The 22581-nt window shown below is 43.4% G+C and overlaps 1 protein-coding gene across 1 annotated transcript in view; it reads left to right on the top strand.

Annotated features, from left to right (window-relative positions):
- LOC139208135 (diacylglycerol kinase beta) overlaps window positions 1-22581 on the top strand; it is a 77678-nt gene that overhangs the window by 46000 nt on the left and 9097 nt on the right. Inside the window, exons 21-23 of the mRNA XM_070837715.1 lie at window positions 1324-1388; window positions 9195-9285; window positions 17051-17252. Of these exons, the coding sequence (XP_070693816.1) occupies window positions 1324-1388; window positions 9195-9285; window positions 17051-17252 (358 nt within the window). The remainder of the gene's footprint in view (window positions 1-1323; window positions 1389-9194; window positions 9286-17050; window positions 17253-22581) is intronic.

The raw sequence follows: 22581 nt of genomic DNA, 5'->3' as shown, positions 1-22581 counted from the left end.
TCAGGCTTAAGACAAACTGGACATGATACAGACATGTAAGATTAAAAAACACATTTGCATATTGATGTGCATGTCCTTCTAATTTTAGCACTATGAAAGTAAGTTGCCCGTTTAAAGCTGAAAAAATGTCTGTATTAAAAAGCAGCATACAAGACTACTTGACTGTGGTGAATGAAGAATGCTAACGATAGCATGCCTGCACGGTTTAGGAGGTAGATGCTTATTGATGATGACGATGGCCTGCTGGTGTTCATGTTTGTCTGGCAGTGAGGTCAGACTGAGGCTGCTCTTGTGACTGATCAGGGTTAGAGTCACCTCTGCCCCACAGGTCAGGGGTTAAACAATGGATCCAGCCTGAACCTGCTCGGATCAACCCGTGACCTTTCCTTCACTGCTGCGTTGTGTCAGAAGTTAGAGCTCTTGTCTTGTCAGTATTTCACTCTGTCATCCAACTTAAACTGAATTACTGCAGCACATAATCATGTGTCACAATGACAATCAGCGCTGCTCCCAGTAGACCACACACACCAAGAGTATCAGTGTATCCATATAAACCAGACTGTGGACTATCAATATGTCCTGTTTCTCAATTATAACTTGATAGTATATATGTGTGTGTGTGTGTGTGTGTATGTTGCTTTTCACTGATGCTCTTTTATTGCACTATTCCCTTCTCTGCTGACTTGTGTTTGGATTGTGCTGATTTTACCAAGCTGAGGTTACATCCTCTAATGTCTTGTTCTGTCCAAAAGAAGAAATAGTTTACAATCACATGCTGCAAAGAAGAGCAGGAAGAATGAGAGAATGTTCAGGTTGAATCAATCATGAGTAGCTGCTGATTTGATTTTCTGTCAGTTTATCGTCTTGTCGTTTCAGCTGTAGGTTGTAGGTGAGTCAGCCTGCAGATGGAACATAGAGGTAACGCTTCAGTGCAAAAGATGGTCACAGTGGAATATTAGGACGTTGTTCACATTTATTACTGGGCCTCTTTTGAAGCCATCCAAGGCTTTCCTTTGCTTCGATGGGCTGCACTGTCGGCACTGACGTTGAGTACAATGATATGCAAACCTGTAGATCTATGGGACTGGAATGACTATAAGTGGCACTGAGACAAATACCATAATTTTCTTTTAATTCACTGAACAAATATGGATGATGTTTTTTTGATGTAAGGGTACTGGTACTTGCTCTGACTCTGAAGGAAGCTAGTTACTGAAGTCTGACATTTCTTTACATTGGCACAACACTGCCTTAGTGTGTGATAGAGCAGGCGGTGATACTGATGTCCTGCAGGTCATGTTTCTCTTCTGTTCTCTCCTACAGGATGCCTCCATTGCTCATCGCTTTCATCTGATGCGGGAGAAGCACCCTGAGAAGTTCAACAGCAGGTCAGAGGACATATTTTGAGTAAAACACACTGGCACTGAGCACTCGATGATAGTGGTATTCCTTATGATGTCTGGCCAGTCAAAGGACTGACAACCTTCCCTGTTTTCCACAGTGTCAACACCATTAGCTAACAAGCAGCCTCATAACCAACTAGTGACCTCGCGCTTTAACAGGGAAACCCAATATCACGCTGAGCCGCAACCATCAGCAATCAATAACAGGACAAAGCCTGGCAGCACAGTGGAATCCATATATTGGCAGTGGCTCGTTTGTGTTAAAACTGAAGTGAGCTGTGACGTGAGAGTGTGTGAAGTCCCACTAGACTGGAGACATGGTTTCTAAAGACACATGGTCCAATCAGGTGTCCATGGACTGTTTTGTTTGCTGCTTCATGTAACATTCTCAACTAATTAGAACGAGTCCAATCAGGACTTCATTGTGCAGAAACAACGCTGTTGCATTGCAGGAGGAGGAAATGATGGCAGTTAATGGAGTTTCATGTCACTGGCACGCCATGAGGACAAGTGCATAGCCCCTGTTTAGGTGTTATACTACTTCTATGAACAGACATCTGCACATGAACGCAGTATTTGTTGGCAAGGGACAAGATTTCAGTATCAGAGGCAGTCTGGTTTCCTTCTGTGTTCCGAGCTGTGCTGACCAATCACGTTTGAGCAGGCACTGGTTGACGTGCAATGATTTAGCTCTTTATTGGCGTTTTTTTTTAAACGTATCTGGATTAAACAATGTCTGTGGGATGCAGGGGGAAGTCTTGCCCTGGATATCACCGCAAGCCCTGAAACACCGGCCCTTGTCCCCAGAGGCTAAACTGTCATCAGATGATAGCCGATGGGTTCTGAGATTGAGCGTTACATAACACTGGAGACTGTCTCAGTGTGAGTGAAGAGAAGTCAGCAGAGAGAATATAACATGATACTTTTTCAGATCTGCATCTGTGGGCTTCATCTGTTAAGTCTGAAGCCTCAAACGTGATCTGAGATAAACATTTCTGCCTTAAAATGACTAGACCTGTGTTAGGTATGTATTTATTATTAATAATAATAATAATACTTTTTATTTACAGGCGCCTTTCAAGGCACTCAAGGTCACCGTACAGTATAAGACATTTACATGATCCTAAATGTTTCCAACAATACTCAAATTCAGAGAAATATGTAGTTTTATTCAAGGTGATGAACTGTTTCATTTGGTCGCTTGTCAATGATGTCACATGGCCTTTACCCCCTAACTGATGGAGAAACACGGGAAACACCACAACTATTTTCATTAACAGCAGTACAGCATCATTTTCTCATTAACTGTAGCCATTTTGAAACACAAGGATCCAGTAGAGACCTAATTGATCTGATATTTCAGTATCGATCCAGCTTACTACGATGTGATAGCGTGACGAGGAGGAAGTGGAGACCAGAGGATTTACTTTATTTTGGAGGGACTACGAGTGCCACGTTATTTTACTGCCGCTGCTTCCTTAAGGAGTCTAGGACCCACTTCAGACTAATGTTTTTTGAACATTACAGCGTGTAAATATTCTCGTAGGACCCCGAACACGAGCATGAACCTGAAAATGAGCAGAATGTGTCTCCTTTAAGATATGTCTCCACCCTCAGCCCCAGAATACCATCTACAAATATCAGAAGTTGTAGGGAAAACACGACTTTGATGACTCTCTGCCTTCATTTCCAGCAGCCTTTGCTTTGGCCACACAGCCTCTGCAGACAGATACTGAAGCCCTGAGGTGAACCTGTTCATGAGTATACAGTGCTGCTGGGGTGTGTGGTAACAAGGCATGGGTGTGCTTGTGAATTTGATCATGCATTCAAGCGTCGCAAAGCGAACCCCTATGTAAAGCACCGGCTGGTGTCTTTGATGCGGTTTACACCAGTCCTTTTCTTAAAAGCTGTCCAGTATATACTGCACACTGTGTGTGTTTGTGCCTACGCTGAGCAGAAATCAGGGAGCGTCTGACTCAGAGGGTTTGAAATCACAAGTCAGTTAAACAGCAAAAGTGGCCAAAAATGACTTTTAACGTGTAAAAGCTTGTTTTGAATGCTGCTGACTCACGTGGGACCTGAGGCTGTGCAGCGCTGCATGTTTAGCTGTTGCTTCACGTTGTTTGCATGATGGCGACACCACGTATGCTTCTGCTGCCCTCCACAGTTAATCAGTCAACATACTGTGGAAAATAAAACCAGAAGAGCAGGGAGAGTTGGAGTCAATAATTAATGCTGAAGTTTCCATCACCAGTCCCACATCTGTTTCCAAGGAAGAGAGTGTGATAGGAGATGAAAGACAGATAGCCATGTTCTCCCTTTGATCCATTAAACAAAGGCCACAGTTAAAAGATGGAAAGCATTTATATGCAGAGCAGGAAACGTTAAACACAGTAACCTAAAGAGCTCCTTCTTTTCTTCAAAATGTACTTTCCTGTTGCTCTTTGATGGTTCAAGCTATTACTATTCTCCTGGCCCATCGCTGTGTGATTCACTCATGGCTCCAATCCAACAGTGAGTGTTCACAAAACATGAACTGTACTGACACCCCCCCTACGCAAAATAACACCAGTAGTCTAATGTACACTATTTACAGTGAGCCAACACTGGAGGCTATTGTTCCTCTTTGTCTTTTCTTCTTTAATATTTCCACAGAGTAACGGACAGCTGATGGACAACTGCAACTGTTCTGTTGTTGTCTGACTGATGTGTTGGCGGGAATAATATCCGTCCTTTTTACAGCAATTTCAATTGGAAGGAGTCGGCGGGGAGAACGAGCATTCTTTTTCTCTATGGGCGAATGAGAAAGCACCACTGACCTGGTGAGGAGGGCCCACGGCCACATGTAGCACTCAGCTCAGTGCTTTGTAGCCGTCCCCACCACTCACAGTCCCACATTGTCTGCATGTGTGTGTGTGCCTCTCTCTTTTGCACTCACACCAAACACCATCCCCCACTTGTCACATACAGCCCCCACCCCCCAGTGTCAGCGTCCCATCCCGGGCCTGTTGGGATATCTGTTGGGCCTGTTGGGGATCTGTGACTCCTGACACCTCAGCCTGTGAAGCTCCACCAGCATCTAACGGTCACACTAGCCAGACCGCCAGGTGCTAATGACTCCTCACAGTGCGGACAATGCTGGCTGTCTGTGAGTGTCATCCCAGGTGGAGGAGTTTCAGAGAAGAAAAGTTAGATTTGGGAATGTGGAGAGCAGACATTTTGGTCTCTGATCTACACTTGTGCTTAGGATGTATGATGCATACATCATACATCCTAAGCACAAGTGTAGATTAGAGACTTGTTCTTAGGATGTAGGATGCTTAGGATGTATGATGTATACATCATACATCCTAAGCACAAGTGTAGATTAGAGACTTGTTCTTAGGATGTAGGATGCTTAGGATGTATGATGTATACATCATACATCCTAAGCACAAGTGTAGATTAGAGACTTGTTCTTAGGATGCAGGATGCTTAGGATGTATGATGTATACATCCTAAGCATCCTAAGATGTATCCCATTTCCTGAACATAGCAAGACACCACAAGATGAAGTTCTTGTGAGAAAAAGATCTACACTTAAAGAGTGTGTACAGCCATGATTTTGCCTGGCTCCCCCCAACCAGAATATTGTAGAAATGTGGTGGGGTGAGTCTCTCAAAATCTGAACTGCTCGTCCAAAAGAGATTGCCGGGCAGGGTGAAGTATGATGTGGTAACCAAGCCTGTCTGGATCCACCTGGAAACACGCCGGCTAAAAGGCCTCCATAAAGCATACAGCAAGGTTTGGAAGAGGAAGGTGGGGGGGGGCACCCACGAACGGACATTAGAAAATGAACAGGATACATGAACTTTAAAAAAAAAGTGATTACATGATAAGATACAAGATAAAATCCTGAAATGTAGAATAAAAGCAGCAATTAACAAAAGCACAAAAAGCTCTAGATAAAAAATACACTAAAAAGTTTGTGAGTTAAAAAGAGGAGTAAGAAGTCTTTACAGTGCTTTAAAATACCCCATTCAATACCAAATGTCCTCCAGCAACACGGCACAAACCACTAGTGCAGCAGCTGATGCCCCCCCCCTCTCTCATCTCTCTTTTGCCAGTAATCCTTTATCCCCTGTAGCTCCGCCCACATTAGTTGTGTCTCAGGTGTGCCTCACTCCTCAGGTGGGGCTCGTCGTGTTAGTGGCTGTGGCTAAAACAAAAAACTGATCACAAAGCACATGTGCAAAACTCAATACACAAAACATGCTTCACTATAAGCCAAAACACACACACACACACACACACACTCACAGGGCAGAGACAGACAATGGACAGGATCAGGCTTCACTTCAGCTACTTTCACTCAAAATTCAGCAATTCATTCCTTTCCCTCAGGGTTGTGTGGAGGTTAAGATGTGTTTAGGACGTAACCACCATGAAACAATCAGAAAACAACCTTTTATTGACCTCCCTGTCTCCTTTCACTCTCCTGCTCACTTGAATACTGCAGTGGAAATGTAGACTACAGGCTGAAGGAAGGAGAAGTTTGTTGGATTTTGGGTGGAAGCGCAGTTAGTGACCATCACTATCGCATCAGACGCTTTTAGTCAGCATGGATAGCGCTTACCGTGACACCTCCAACCATAATAAACCAGAAGATCGCTGTCAGGACTGGGCAGGAAATGGTACAAATATCTCAGCTACCCTGACAGCGCGTCAGAGAGTCAGAACTATTTCATCACTGTTGAGCGGCAGACACAGAATTTAGAGGTCTTAAACACAATATCTTTTATTGTTTAAAGAAATCACTTGTATTACAGCCATAAGCCCCACAGAATCCATGTGATTATGTGGACAGCACACAGAGTTGCTCTTTAATACTATGCGCTGGCCTCCATTCATACCATATTTACCAGGACCACGTAATCAGAAATGATTATCAAACTGCTATGTATCACTCATGCACTCAGAGCCAGAGTGAGAATTAGTTTGAGGCATTTTCCTCAAATGGAAAACCATCCACACTCACCGTGCTTCCTGTCAGACAGACAGGAACATACAAGCACATGTCCACAACACACAGTTGAGGAGTTCCTCTTTTGTGATCCAAACCTCGTGCACACACACATACAACCTCATGTGACTCATGCCATGACGCAAACACAGTGTTTTCTCTACCCTTCAGGTATTCTGTTGATCAAGTCTGAGGATGTTTTCTGCCAGTGGAGCTCTTTGTCGGTTCAGCCACGACCACATCACATGCTCACCTCCCAGGTCTTTTATGTATTCCAAACAAACTGCCGCTAGTGCTCCTACAATATTAAACACATCAGCTCCTCCTGGCAAGCAGACTTTTCCCTGGAAAGAGCCACGGCAGCCGCTGTCACAAAGCAAACACGCTATGGTGAAGCTCTGCTCTAGTAACTACGAGCAGATCGTGATTTCATTTGATATACTTTCTTTGAAAACCTTCTTTGGAATCCTTCAGTGTGAATACTGCACCCTCGGGTGTAAGCCAACCAACACCTTCATTTTCTTATAAAAATATTTGGCCATGTAAAGTGTTTTTATTCAGTATTTTGCATTTATACATGCTGCAAGGAACCCTAACCTAGTGTCACTGGCCTTAGCCACACCATTAAGATGTTCTGTAAGTTCATTAATATAATAGTGGAACATAAGAAGTCTTTGTAATTTACGACCCTTATTGTAAGATGTGTCCTATTGGCACACTTCCTTCCAGACATGACCTAATCAATAAATCATGATTACTGGGGAATTCAGGTGGCCACACACCATGACAGCAAAGGCATAGATGGAGCTTAAGTTTTATTAATCAAGATTTCATATTAACATAGAATCCAATGACTACCCTTGTGGCTATACAGTCAGGTGAGTCCTACCTGAGGGAACTGCTCCTGACTGGCCACCTCGTGTCCTCCGGATCTCACACCATGTATGAAAGAGGAGGATGGGGGGGAGGGGCAGAAAAGAGGTGGTGGGGTCAGAAGGTCACTGCTCACATTGGGGATTAGAGGAGATGCTTATCTGTGGGGAGGGGTCGCAGGGTACCGTATACGGTTCCCCGAGCCACACAGTGTTTTCATGACTGCACGGTCTCACCCTCCACCTTACTACAACCACTCGCTGTTCACTCTGAGAAATGTGATTCCACCAGGCCCTTGAAGTCTCTTTGAAATGTCACAGTTTGAAAGAGACGCAGCACTCTCAACAACTGTATTCATCAAAGAATGAATAAGTGCTTTGCTTTGCTGTTTGTTCCAGGAAGCGTGCTATCAAACACTAAAGCCTGGCCAGGGCTCAGCACACACCGCCTCACAAACTGAGACTGAAAGTGGGAGGAAAAGAGGGGTCATTATTGGATGCCCCCCCCCCCCCCCCCCCCCCCCCCCCACCATCACCACCTCCTTTTTTTGAAGATTAAGATTATTAATGGAGGAAAGGCTTATGGAAGCAGTCTGCCTCCCTGTTGCACCCACTGTCCATAAGAGAGGGAAAAAACATGAGTTAATTGCATTTTTCAGAGGCATTCTCAAGTGGAAGCAGCTTAATGAGGTTAGGCAGCTCGCCTCATTGAGAATCGCAACTGTTACTAATTGTGATCTCAAATATGCTCATAATCCCCTGATTTGACAGCGGCAGAGGTTTCTGGGGAGGTATTAAGGTGAAAGAGAGAGAACAAGGGACAGAAAGACAATTAGCAGGGAGGAAAACATGTGAACAAGCACAGCGGCTTAACACATTTCAGTTACAAGTAAGATAAGTGGTCTGTTGTAACTCGTCGGTTTAAACTCCAGTTGAGATCATGTCAGGTTTCTTAAGTTTGTGTTCAATTAAAACGTTCTGCATCCTCTTCTTGTTCTCGCTGTGAAGGTGGCACATAACCTTGGCACTGATATGCCCACATCTCAGGGAGCTGTTGTGTCAATAATTGTGTTTTCAGTATCAGCAGCATGTCCACATGCCAATGTACCTGCTGTCATATCTTGAAATGTGTATAATTTCTACAGTAACCCGGGCTGAGTCATCACTTATTCTGCTTTTTGAAGAGTTGTTGCCCCGGCCCCCTTCCTAGCTGTTGAGCACCCACACACTGGCAGTATTTGAAGGAGGGTCTGCAGGTGATGTTTACCAATTGGTCAAACAGGTTCCACCTTGACTGTGTACTGTTATTCAGGCTCGGTCCAGTGTCCCAAATCTGCAACAAATGACATCAGGATATAAACAAATCTGCATCCATCAGGTCACCTCCGACGAATCCTCTGCAGGGCAGAGATGAACCCATTGCTTAGTCAGTCCTGTGGGCTGCTTTGAATGTTGTGAATCACAATAATATTTACCCAGATGTTGTAATCTCCACCAGCAATGTTTCGCCCCGTGTCCCCTCCAGAGGTTATGTTGACATTTCCACTTTTGGCACTGAGGCGACTTTGTGCATTATTTCAGTGAAAGAACAGCAGAACGCCTGTCTGACAGACGTTGCCGTTAACTTTCTGTGGTCCAGCGTCTAGCGAGTCTTACCACTTTATGGCTTCAGGGTGCATCGACAGAGCTTCGACCTCTCTGGTCACGTGGCCCGCCGGTTGTCCTGAGCTGTCAGATTCAAAATGTGAGATGACCCGAGGCACCGGACAGCTTCAATATGTGTCCAGTGCACCCTGATCAAATTACACTGCAGGCTCACAACAGTGCGCTCATGTGCGAGCCGAGTTGGGACTGGGAATGTTTTGTCATGTGTTTGTCAAAAACATGTCTCACCTCTGTTTCCCCTGTCGTCCCCAGAATGAAGAACAAGCTCTGGTACTTTGAGTTTGGCACCACTGAGACCATATCAGCCACCTGCAAGAAACTCAATGAATGCATAGAAGTCGAGGTGAGTTACAGTCTTGTCAATGCTGTTTGTCACAGAGGCATAATGGTGGAGTGGTGACAAAAAGTGACCGAGGTAAAATATCCGTAAATATTCAAGAATATACAGTAGATATAAAACATCTTGTGTACACTGCATGCCATCAAGTTTGGTTTTCTGTCTGTTCACTGACACACTTTTAAGTGCTGTTTTTCTAAAAATGTTTTTCTAAAGAGCATTGCAGAAATTTCCAACAAAGTACTTTTCTCATATTAATGAGGTGGGTTATTCATAGCACATCATCAGATTAATGCTCCATAAAGTCACTGATTGCCTCATTCTGTCAAACAGCGCTGTATAATCTGTCACCTGGATGCTTAAAAGACACAGCAAGACTCCAAGAAAACACACAAGAAACACGCCTTTTCAGAAACCACTGGGACCAAATGCAGACAGGCTGTGTTCCATGATCATGCCCAGCACCCTCCCTACGACTGATCAACTACAACAATTTGAACATCTTTGGAGGTTTTTTTAGATTAATGTATATATTATATAGAAAATATGATGTGCAAAATATCAGTGCTTTGAGAAATTTGTGACAGATGACAGAAAAATGTAACATACTTACCAATCTTCTTGACAAATAATGCTTTAATCAATGCAGAGCTCTCTACTACTTTCTTAAAGGTTAAGGCCAAGTTTAAGGGGTTCACACAACAGGACTGAAGCACTGAATGTCCACTTGCAGTTTTGGAGATTGCGTGCACTATTTTTAGTGGTGGATTAATACACATTTGGTGCTTTAGTAAGTTTGTGTATGTCAACCGATCAATGAATCAGTCCATTTCTATATAGCACCAATTCATAATAAATGTTATCTCAAAACACTTTTTCAGAAAGAGCAGGTCGAGACCAGGCTCCTAAATTTAGAAACAGACCCAATGATCGAAGAATTCCAGATTCCCCGCATGAGCAAGAACACTAACATGCTGCCTGCTACCTACTCAAACAGTATGGACTGCACACAGCCTACTAAATGAACAGTTAAGTCATTACCAGCACACTATTCACACTGAAATATGCTCAAACAACACATCTTCTCTGCATCCCATGACTGTAATCATCGCAACATCACGGTCCGAGCTACAGTGGAATTAAAAAACTTTTACTACAAATGTAAATCAGTGTTGCTACGTCCACTCAGTATAATATTTTCCATTATGATTTTAAGATAAACTATAGGCTATTTATTAAACCCTTTCGTGTTCGATATGTTTTCTACAGTGCATGATGTATGTCAGTTTTTCCTCTGAACAGAACCTTAACGTTTACTCAGCAGTAATGATGATGATAGCTGTGAGAGCTACTGTGCGCATTTACACAGCAACTTAACTTCATCAATTATTTAAATCTCCAGACAGGCAGACAGGATCGGTCAGGATCTAATGTTAATTTGTGTTCTTTATAATGTTATATTCATGTTCTATCCAAATGTTCACAGACACAGCCAAGGTTCATACAGTGAGACTGTTTGGAGTAAAGCTGTGTCCTCCATCAGAGGTGTCTGAAACATTTGATTTCAGAAGCTAAACATTTATTTCTGCTCTTCTGGTCTGTCAACTTTATTACTACAGTTCTTAGTTTTGCTGCTTAAATGTCCCCCAGTATTTGCTGCAGTGCATGGAAGCATTTAGAATTACTGAAAGCAGTCTCTCTGATCTCTAAAGTAAATCATTACTGAAAACACTCAGACATGCAAGAAGCAATAACGAAATCACCTGGAATGTACGCTGCCCAATGTAATTAAAAATGAAATATAGCCTACATGGACAGTAGAGGGGGATATGTAGAGGAGGGGGGGCTTTGTAGGTGAGGAAAAGGGTTTTAAATTGTATTCTGGATTTTACTGGAGGCCAGTGAAGAGAAGCCAGTACAGGAGAAATCTGACATGATTTGAATATATATATATATATATATATATATATATGTATATATGTGTGTGTGTGTGTGTGTGTGTGTGTGTATATATATATATATATATATATATATACACTACTCACAAAAAGTTAGGGATATTCGACTTTCAGGTGAAATATATGGAAAATGTAAAAAGTGAATGCTACAGTGATATTATATCATGAAAGTAGGGCATTTAAGTAGAAGCATGCAATGGTGATTTTATTCATCTTAAACAATTTATTGAAAGAAAATCTACCAACAGTGGTAGGTATACCACAACAAAACATGTTCAGTGTCTCAATAAATTGGGATGTGGCCAAAGGACGTCCACTCCTCTCCTTTCTGTGACTCTTCCAGTCTCTGTATCACTGTTCCAACCTCCTGATGACACTCTGTGACCCTCTAAGCTCAGTGAACACCTCCGTCTGAGGACTTCCTGTTTGAAGCCTCCAGTGTTGAGGTGCTGCTGATCAACTGTTAGGTGTCCTCTTGGTCTCATGATGTCAGAATGTGAACAGCAGGATGAGGAGGACTGTTTAAATACCAATTCTAACTGAACCAGGAAATGTATTGGTGGATTCATGGATCAAACCTGTTGTGAATGTTGCTGTGAAGCTTCTTGTTAGAGAACAGCAGCTGGTGCAGAAAGTACTGAAACACTGAACAGTTGGACATGTGCATTCAAAGGTTTAGAGAAGGTCACATTAAGTTCACCTGGAAAGGTTAGAATGCATTTTAGGTTCATCCTGAAATTTCACCTGAAAGCTGAATATCCCTAACTTTTAGTGAGTAGTATATATACACCACAATGGATTTGTAATGAAACAATCAAGATGTGCTTTAAGTGCACACTTTGATTTGAGGGTATTTACATCCAAATCAGGTGAACAATGTAGGAATTACAATATATTTAAATGTATCCTCCACCTTTTCAAGGAACCAGAAGTAATTGGACAATTGGCTGCTCAGCCGTTCCATGGCCAGGTGTGTGTCATTCCCTCATTATGTCATTCACAAGAAGCAGATAAAAGGTCTAGAGTTCATTTCAAGTGTGGTATTTGTGTTTGGAATCTGGTGAGGTCAACTCTCAATATGAAGTCCAAAGAGCTGTCACTATCAGTGAAGCAAGCCATCATTAGGCTGAAAATCAAAACAAACCCATCTGAGAGACAGCAAAAACATTAGGTGTGGCCAAATGAACTGTTTGGGACATTCTTAAAAAGAAAGAACGCACTGGTGAGCTCAGCAACGGCAAAAGACCCAGAAGACCACAGAAAACAAGTGTGGTGGATGACAGAAGAAAACCCCTTCACAATCAATCAATCGGATTTTATTTATTATATATATATATATAGATATATATGTTATTACGGGCGGCTGTGGCTCAGTAGTAGAGTGGGTTGTCCCTCAATCAGAAGGTCGGGGGTTCGATCCCCAGCTCCTATGGGTCAACATGTCAAAGTGTCCTTGGGCAAGACACTGAACCCCAACTTGCTCCTGAAGCAGCTTCAGTGTGTGAATGAGTATGAAAGAATAGTCTCCTCCAAATTACATTCCTCCTGTTTGAATGAGTGCAGAGACTTTAAAATCGGTGTAATGTGAGCTCTCCTTCTGGTCTTAGTCAATACTCATGCTGCTGAGTTCTGAAGTAGTTAGAGTGGGTGTATAGTTTTCTTAGGGAGACCAGATAGGAGAGCATTCCAATGGTCAATTCAGCATGTAATAAAAGCATGGATTAGTGTCTCTGCATTGGTTTTAGAGAGTACTGGTCGCAATCTAGAAATGTTTTTTAAATGATAAAAAGCCATCTTGGTGATATTTCTAATGTGGGGCTCAAAACTGATTCATGAGTCCAAGATAACCCCCCAGATTTTCAGCTTGTTGGCATGGTTTTAGGGCCAGAGCTTCTAGTTGTGAACTAAGCTTGTCTCTCTGAGCTTTAGTTTCAATGACCAGTACCTCAGTTTTGTCCTGTTTGAGCTGTAAAAAGTTCTCTGCCATCCACGATTTGATGTCTAAAATACAGTTAAAAAGGGCATCAACTGGCCTGGGGTCATCAGGAGACACGGCAAGGCCACAACAGTTGGCCAGATCAAGAACACTATCCAGGAGGTCGGCGTGTCTGTGTCAAAGACTTCACCGGTGTGAATACAGAGGGTTCACCACAAGGTGTAAATCATTGGTGAGCCTCAAAAACAGGAAGGCCAGATTAAAGTTTGCCAAAAAACATCTATAAGAGCCTGTGCAGTTCTGGAACAACATCCTATGGACAGATGAGACAAAGATCAACTTGTACCAGAATGATGGGAAGAGAAGAGTATGGAGAAGGGAAGGAACTGCTCAAAGCACACCACCTCATCAGTGAAGCATGGTGGTGGTAGTGTAATGACGTGGGCGTGTATGGCTACCAATGGAACTGGTTCTCTTATATTTATCGATGATGTGACTGCTGACAAAAGCAGCAGGATGAATTCTGAAGCGTTTCGGGCAATATTCTCTGCTCATATTCAGTCAAATGCTTCAGAACTCATTGGACGGCGCTTCACGGTGCACATGGACAATGACCCAAAGCCTACTGCGAAAGCAACCAAAGAGGCAAAGAAGTGGAATGTTCTGCAATGGCCAAGTCAATCACCTGACCTGAATCCAATTGAGCAAAACTGAAGGGAAAATGCCCCAAGAACAAGCAGGAGCTGAAGACAGCTGCAGTAGAGGCCTGGCAGAGCATCACCAGGGACGAAACCCAGCGTCTGGTGAGTCTATGGGTTCCAGACTTCAGGCTGTCATTGACTGCAAAGGATGTGCAACCAAATATTAAAAGTGACAATTTGACTTATGATTATGTTGGTTTGTCCAATTACTTTTGGTCCCTTAAAAAGGTGGAGGGCACATCTAAAATGTGTTGTAATTCCTACATTGTTCACCTGAATTGGATGTAAATACCCTCAAATCAAAGCAGAAAGTTTGCACTTAAAGCACATCTTGATTGTTTCTTTTCAAATCCATTGTGGTGGTGTACAGAGCCGAAACGCTGAAAATTGTGTCAATGTCCAAATATTTATGGACCTGACTGTATATGGTCACATTTTACTACATAAGCCCCTTTTCCACCAACATTTCCTGGAACTTTTATTACCAGGAACTTATTTACCTGGTATAAGAATTCCTGGTGATCTGTGTGGTTTGCGTTTCCACCGCACCTCAAAGTTCAGGAACATTTATTCAAACCAGGCTGATGACGTATGGGGGACGTAGAGTACGGCGGTCAGACCCACTGTGACTGTTGTGGTCCTTCAGCTTCTTATAATCTTGCATAAGTTTCTTCAACTTTTCATGAATTTGTTTCAGTGTGTGCCCTACATTTAGCTCCGGTCGGTCGTCCCGCTGAATTTCTTCCTCTGCAAAAGAGCCTGGACCTCGTCGTCCGTCCACTTCTTGTAGTGTAATACAGAGAGCAGAGGAGGGGAAACACTGATCGAAATACAAACGAAGTGAGGCTTGTAGAAATGAAATAAACACGTTTGCAGCCACACTGGCTTAAACATGGCGGGTGAACGGAAGTGCGGAACGGTGCAAGCATGTTCCACCAATCAGCGTTCTTCAGCACACAGCCCCTCAAGAGTTCTGGGGGATCTGAAAAGTTCCACCTCGCTACTAGGAACCTTTTCAGGGAAAGTTTGGGGTTGAGGGAAAGTTTTTTTGGTGGAAACGCGCCGAGGTTTTTCAAAATCCCGGGTAAATGAGAAAAGTTCCTGCGGTGGAAAAGGAGCTATTGAGTGCTCAAAATGCTCTTAGGGGCAACCTATGGAAGGTTTAGTCCAAAACTGCTGACCAGAAGCCTTTAAAGACGGCAACATGCATGAGACGGTCCTGCCAGGCTCACGCAGTGTGGGGGATGTCGGTGTGACAGCTGCTTCTGAGGACAAATGGTCTGATGTGCTGCTCTATGTAGATACACATATCTTGTGCTTTGTGCATTTGACTTTGAAAAGTTTTGAAAAATTTTATAAGTAATAGGGCCCCTTATCATATCAGTAGTGTGACGGCCTTGCTGATTTGTGTCAGCTACCCTGCTGTTCTCCGTCGTGAGTCTGGAGAAGTGGGCGTCGAGTTGCCTGGCCACACCTGTAGGTGTGCTCCTACCTGATAAAAGGCCCTCTCTGTCCTTTTGCTCTCTCTCTGGGGCAGCCAGCACGGCTGACCACATGGCCAGAAAACCTTTGTTGTTTAGTACATTCATATTTCTGTTAACTTATGTTGTGGTAATAAATATCTCCTTGCTACTTTTGGTGTGGACTCTCTCCTTGGTTGCAGGGTTGTAACAGTAGTCAGTACATTCAAGCTTTTGCCTGAATTCTCTCTGAATCCGTGCAGCTGTCAGCAAACTGGTCTTTCACGTGCATGTCAACGTGCAATGGCATGATTAACACTCAGAGGGGTGAGGTTCCACCAAAGGTGATATTATGTCTAATAAGAAACTAGGCTCAGCAGCTACATTAATTATTGGGCTTGTATTATTATGATCTTAACAAGTGAGGACTGGACACATTTGACAAGCAAAACAGAGCAGAAAGCTGTGAAACTACTGTCTGCTTGGTGAATACTATCATCCATTTTGCCAGAAGAGTGTCGTGGACCTTTCGTCTTTGAACTTTTGTGTTCCCTTCCAGAAAGCACCTTCATTATAAGCATTTGAACTTTCTCTGCTCTGTGGACCCTTCTCTTTTTGATAAAAAGAGCTATTTTGAAGCTGAAGTGCAATCAGTGCAAAAAGTAGTGGAAGCTACTTTGTTTCAGTATAAGTTTTACTCTGACTGTGTGACACTAAACTCCTACAAGTGTGTCAAGCAGTTGTATAGCCTTGATCTGAAGCAGTTTGTTATTTTACAAACTTTAATGAGATGTAATCATACTAAATGGTGGAATGACTTTGTATAATTACACCTCACTGACAACAGCCTGGGAAATTGATTTATAACAACAAAGAGCCATTTGTGTGTGTGCACTGTATTGATACACGCTTGTGTGCAGGCACAAGCATGTATCATATTCTACGTGAGTTATGGAGCTTTTTCATACACATTATGTGGTTTGCCTGCATGTTGTGGGTGCAGCATAAAGTGCAGGATTTTTGTGGCTGCTTTGAGTCAGCGCAGATCAGCTTGTGTGCTGAGTCACAGTAATGTGTTGCTGGTGTGTTTGAGTTATTTGATGAATCTAGATGAGGCTGGACACATTATAATTCAGAGTAAGGCCAAGACTGCCAAATGGGGTTACTTCATATCTGTTAATATCATAGAGTATGTAGAGACATTGGGCCAACTTATTTTATTCACACTACTGCACACCTGGCTTCTGTCCAGGTAATGCGCCAGGCCAAAATAAATCCTGCATATTGGGCACAAGCATGGATAGCCATCTTACCCTGTGCAACTAACCACTGCAGCTGTACTGTCTGTGGTATCCATTGGCTTAGATGTTAGCATAAGCATTAGCTTTCTCTCACTCTGTACATTTCAGTACACACAAGAAGCCACGGTGCTCAGAGAAGTCATGTCCCACTGGAAATCTTCTATATGCACTGTAGTAACCTGGTTTCTGTAAATGCACATACAAGCAGCAGGTCAGTCATCAGAAACTTTGTTTCTTTGTCAGTCACTGATAAACTCGGTATAGTAAAGTACAGAGTCAACCGATGTTTATATGGCACCAATTGATAACAAATGTTCAAATCTCAAGAAGCTGTGTTGTGAGATTATCTTAAGTGTTTCTGCATAATCAAAACCTTCTGTCTGTCTTTTTTTCTCCTCTCTCAATGTCTCCTCAGTGCGACGGGATCATCTTGGACCTTAGCAACACCTCCTTAGAGGGCATCGCTGTGCTCAACATTCCCAGCATGCACGGCGGCTCCAACTTGTGGGGTGAGTCAAAGAAGAGGAGGAACTACAACCGCATGAGCAAGAAGGTTCCTGACAGGATGCCAGCCAGCACCATCACGGACGCTAAAGAGCTCAAATTTTGCGTGCAAGGTAAGTCAAAGGAGATGATTGAGGACACACTTTCTAAAGAAGGTGCTGAAAGAAGAGAAAACTGCTAATTCAACTTGTTTACAGGAAGCTGCCATAAAGGGCTGAGCAATATGGTATAAAAATCACCAACTTATGATTTTCATAATTCAAACAAACTGTGTCTAGGCATATTAAGTGCAACACAGTGGTTATGCAAGGGGCTGGCAGTATATAAGAGGTGGGCTGCCTCGACCAATTAGCAACCACGTCCTAGGGGCGGTGGTGGCTCAGAGGTAGAGTGGGTCATTCATCAATCAGAAGGTCGGGGGTTAAATCCTGGCTCCTATGAGTCAGCATGTCAAAGTGTCCTCGGGCAAGACACTGAACCCCGACTTGTTCCTGAAGCAGCTTCAGTGTGTGAATGTGTGAATGAGGATGTCATGTAAAAACGCTTTGAGTGGTCGCAATGACACAAAGGTGCGATACAAATACAGACCATTTACCATTCCTCTAACTTCATCAGTAATGACAGTGAAACATAACTTTTGTTGAATAGAAGCAGAGCTGGAGGGCTTACACATGAAAAGCTATGTAATTAGTTTTGTTTTCCAGTGTTTTGGGCTTGTTACCCTGAAGCACTCTATTTGTGACTCCTCTGTGACCTGTGATGAGGAATCAGTCTTTATTAATATAGTGCCAGGTCATTACAAGTGTTATCTGAAGATGCTCTCCATAAGGAGCAGGTCTAGACCAAACTGTTGGTCAAACAATGCTGACAATAGGAATGTGACTGATACTGATCAATGTGGTAACAATGACAATAGTTCATATGGGAATAATAATAACAGGACTAATATCAGTAAAAAGATCCTCAGCTGTGATTCATGAAGCCAGAGAACCACAGCAGGAGAACCAGGACCAGGATCCACAGGAACCAGAGAACCACAGCAGGAGAACCAGGACCAGGATCCTCGGGAACCAGAGAACCACAGCAGGAGAACCAGGACCAGGATCTACAGGAACCAGAGAACCTCAACAGGAGAACCAGGACCAGGATCCACAGGAACCTGAGAACTACAGCAGGAGAACCAGGACCAGGATCCTCGGGAACCAGAGAACCACAGCAGGAGAACCAGGACCAGGATCCACAGGAACCAGAGAACCACAGCAGGAGAGCCAGGACCAGGATCCTCGGGAACCAGAGAACCACAGCAGGAGAACCAGGACCAGGATCCACAGGAACCAGAGAGATGAGAAAAGCACAGAAAGGCTCCGGGGAAGATACCAAGTTAGTAACAGACATTAAAGAGACATGAAGCATCAGGATGGAGAGGAAGAGGAGGAGAGAGGAGCCCAGTGCACCATGGGAGTCCCCCGGCAGTCTGAGCCTATAGCAGCATAACTAGGCGCTGGTCCAAGACCTGATCCAGTCCTGAACTATAGGCTTCATCACTAAGGAAGGTTTTTAGTCTACTCTTAAATGTAGAGAGGGTGTCTGCCCCCTGAACCCAGACTGGAAGGAGGTTCCACAGGAGAGGAGCCTGATAGCTGAAAGCTCTGGCTCCATCACTACTTTAGAGGACTTTAGGAACCACCAGTAGACCTGCAGTCTGGGAGCACAGTGCTCTAGTGGGGTAGTACGGTACTATGAGCTCTTTAAGATATGATGGAGCCTGAACATTAAGAGCTTTGGAGGTGAGGAGAAGGATTTTAAACTCTATTCTAGATTTTACTGGAAGCCAGTGAAGAGAAGCCAGTACAGGAGAAAGATGGTCTCTTCTCTTAGTTCTGGTCAGAACAGGAGCAGCAGTGTTCTGGACCAGCTGGAGAGTCTTTAAGGACTTATTGGAGCAGCCTGATAATTAGTTTTCCTGCATCATCTACAGACAGGATGGGTCTGATTTTAACAATATTACATAGATGGAAAAAGGCAGTCCTGGAAATCTGTTTAATGTGGGAGTTAAAGGACAAATCCTGATCAAAGATAACTCCCAGATTCCTCCCAGTGGAGCTAGAGGCCAGAGTAATGACATCTAGAGCAGTAATATTTGTCATAGCGTTGGATGAATATAAGTTCGATTATGTTTGCCTATAAATGCTCCCCCTGCGACAGATTATGAGGAATATTAATATTAAAGTTGTGCAACATTCGCTGTGGCTCTGGGGCTTTATTTTGATAGCCAGGAGTTAGAAAAATAGCCATAAGAGACAAACATGTAGCAGACCAGTAGGGTCTAACAAAGGGATGGTTGCATAACGGGAAATGTAAGGCCTGGTTTTTGGAGCTCAAGGAATTAAGGAATAAAAGTCAGGATACATTGGCCTCTAACACTTTAATTTTCTATTTAAAATATCATCACATGAATAACTTTGTGGAGGTTTGTTAATAGAGTTTCAGTTTCTTTTCTGGTTTTAACCTTCTCTAAGAATGCCTCCCAGTCAGTGTACACTTTGGTGGATGTGAAAGTTACGAGGTTCATGTCCACACAAGGACTTTTCTCACGTCACCATTTCTCTCTTCTTCAAAAACTTCAAAGAAATGACTGTAAAGGTCCGTATAATGTATAGACACAGATTATTTGAGTGTGGATTTATTATTTCACTCGTGCTGGACCGAAAAAAAAACAACACAATTAGAATTGTCTCACAATATTTTGTGTGTAGACAAAGTGTAAATGTATACAACCGTACGACGTACAGAGGATACAGTGGTATCCAGAAAGCCAAGCACATTGAGATGAATAAGTTGGTCCTTACTTATGCTTTCCAGTATGAGTTACTTTCAGCTGCTGCCACAAACATTAAGAAATAACTCTCTCTATGCGTTCACCAAGGTTTCATCCTCCACTCATCTGCTTATGTCTCTCCAACTTCACTTTGTCTCCACATCTCTGCTGACTTAATTGAACCTTGTTTCCATGGAGATCTCAGGGCTATAATGAAGTACAAGCTGAGGGAGAGGAAGAGGAAAAGACAGCAGAATAGGAAGACACAGTGAAAGAAACTATAGCGTGAGAAGAAAGAGGGATGACTAAAAGTGGGCAAACATATTACAGTTATAAGGTAGATTATACCTGTGGTTTGGCAGTGCTCCCACTACTTCATGTTGTCCTCTCTGAGATTATCTATTACAGGTTAATGTTGTACGGAGGCCCTAAGGGGACATGAGGAAGAAGGAAAAATGGGTGAAAAAGAGATATATGGGCGAAAAAGAAGATACACACACACACACATAACACACGCCGTAGGATATCCTCTGTGGCTCTGAAGGGAACCTCCTGACAAACTTGAACATGAGTGTGCAATGCTAAAATGCTGGAGTGCCCCTTTAAGATGTGGCATGCCGTGGAAAAGACTCACACAGCACAGGACAGTCGATACTGTTCACGTCACCACGTGGTCACCTTTGAGGCTCCATTAGCTCGGCTCCGTTCTTGTTGTAAACTCTCAGCCTGGTTTTAACTCTTGACCTAAATCTGGGCCATAATCCCAAAGTATCCTCTTAAAGAAGTGAAGACCGACAAACTGTCCTCACTTGAAGAGATTTTCCTTATCTCATTACCTGAAAAAAACCTCAGATCCAGGCCAATACAACAAGACCGCAAGCTACAACCCCCAAAATACAATCGACACTTCTCCGACACAGTGGCGACAGTAATTCATCAGTTGTTTACAACACTGCATTGTAATGTGCAGGGACTTAGATTTTATAGTGGCCAAGCATCAGGTAGATCATTTTTTACACGATGAAATAAAGAAATAGCTTAATTATCGCTGGAATGTTATTTTCCCAGGAGACAGATGTTTTTGCACACGCATGCTACATACATACATGCGGTTTAAAGTTTGCACGTTGGAAGGTGTGTAGTGGAATCTTTGTGCTACGTTGTCCCTCAGGATTTGACCCTTATTGAATTAGCTTCTTCTGCTAATGCCATTTGGAAACAGCACTCAGAGACGAGTGCTCCACTTTCAGAGTGAAGCTGTTATGTGCCTCAGTTTCTGCGTGCCTGCGAGTGTGCATGTGCTAACGTGCCTCTGTCAGTGTCTATGCGTGCCTGCATGTTTATCATTCAACTAATTGTTTATGGCAGTTGCTTTCTCTGGAGCAATAAACCAAAGCTTTTAAATCCATTTGCTGCAGATAATGCAATCAGCCAGGGTTACCCAGAGTGAATGAAAGACGCTCTGGGCACTTGTGACCTCAGTGTTGAAGCTTCAGTCCTCTGAGTCACTGTTTTTCTGCTCTGGTCTTTGTTCTGTGTGCACAGAGACACTGACTGAGACAGGCACACAGAGGCAATCTGCAGTAACGTAGAACTTTATAACTGTAGTGCAGCTGCTTGTGTCATTGACATTCAAACATTGCATTTATTACTCAGTTTAAACAACAGTCCTTAAACTGCAGATCCTGTCTAACTGCTGTGAAAGCGTAACGATTTGCTCAGACTGAGCAGAAATTCTATTCGCACAATGCCCAGTCTATGTTTACTATCCCCAAGCAGCACATTGTACCAACTGCAGCCCTGTTCCACCATGGACAGCTGGGTCTGTGGCAGCACCAGAGAGACAAAGACTCCATCGACGTGCCAAAGAGGTCTGCAGATGTGTTACCACCACACAGCATCTGGGGCCGTGCTTGACATCTCAGATCCTGCACCGTTCCCAATACCACAATGAATGGATAAGATTGGACTGGACTGAATGGATCAAGTTGTAGTTAAGATAATATGTCAATACTCAAAGTAGCCAAATGCGTTCATCTCTGGACAACTAGAAAAAAGGTAGAGTAAGAAAGTCAAGTGCATTAAACCAGGTATGAAGCTAGCTGCTGAGATTAATCTGCAGCTTTACTCAGTGAGTCACTGCAGTGGTGAGGGGGAGGCAGGTCAAACGTCAAGGTGTGGACAGGAGTCCGGTGCTGTCAGCTGGGTGAAGGTGGAGCCCAGTCTGAGGATCAGAGGAAACACAGTGAGGGCCAGAGCTGCTGACAGGAGCAGGATTCACTGACGAAGTGAGCCCCTCCCATTGCCACGCTCCTCCTCAACTTTTATCTCTCCCCTCCCCAGTTTATTTCCTGGATTAGATTTCATCAACTTCCTGCTGTGGACTGAGCTGGTGAGGATGCACATAACTAACGTGGCCTGAAGTGGATGAGGCTCGCAGTAGTCCTCTGACTGAAACGGGGGGGTCGTGAGCGTGCTGGGCAGCAGTTGGTTTTTCTTTTCCACTTACAACTAGTGCAAGGAATTATCATTTTAATTCCTTTAGTTACAAATGACTAATCCCAGTTAGGCCGTGGTGGAAAAGAACGAAGTACATTATGGTAAATAGTCTGTATTTGTGCCTT

This window comes from Pempheris klunzingeri, chromosome 10, assembly GCF_042242105.1.
Source record: "Pempheris klunzingeri isolate RE-2024b chromosome 10, fPemKlu1.hap1, whole genome shotgun sequence".
In the NCBI taxonomy this organism is placed as follows: Eukaryota; Metazoa; Chordata; class Actinopteri; order Acropomatiformes; family Pempheridae; genus Pempheris; species Pempheris klunzingeri.
Note: the sequence above shows the minus strand (reverse complement) of the source record. Positions and strands in the feature narration are given on the sequence as shown.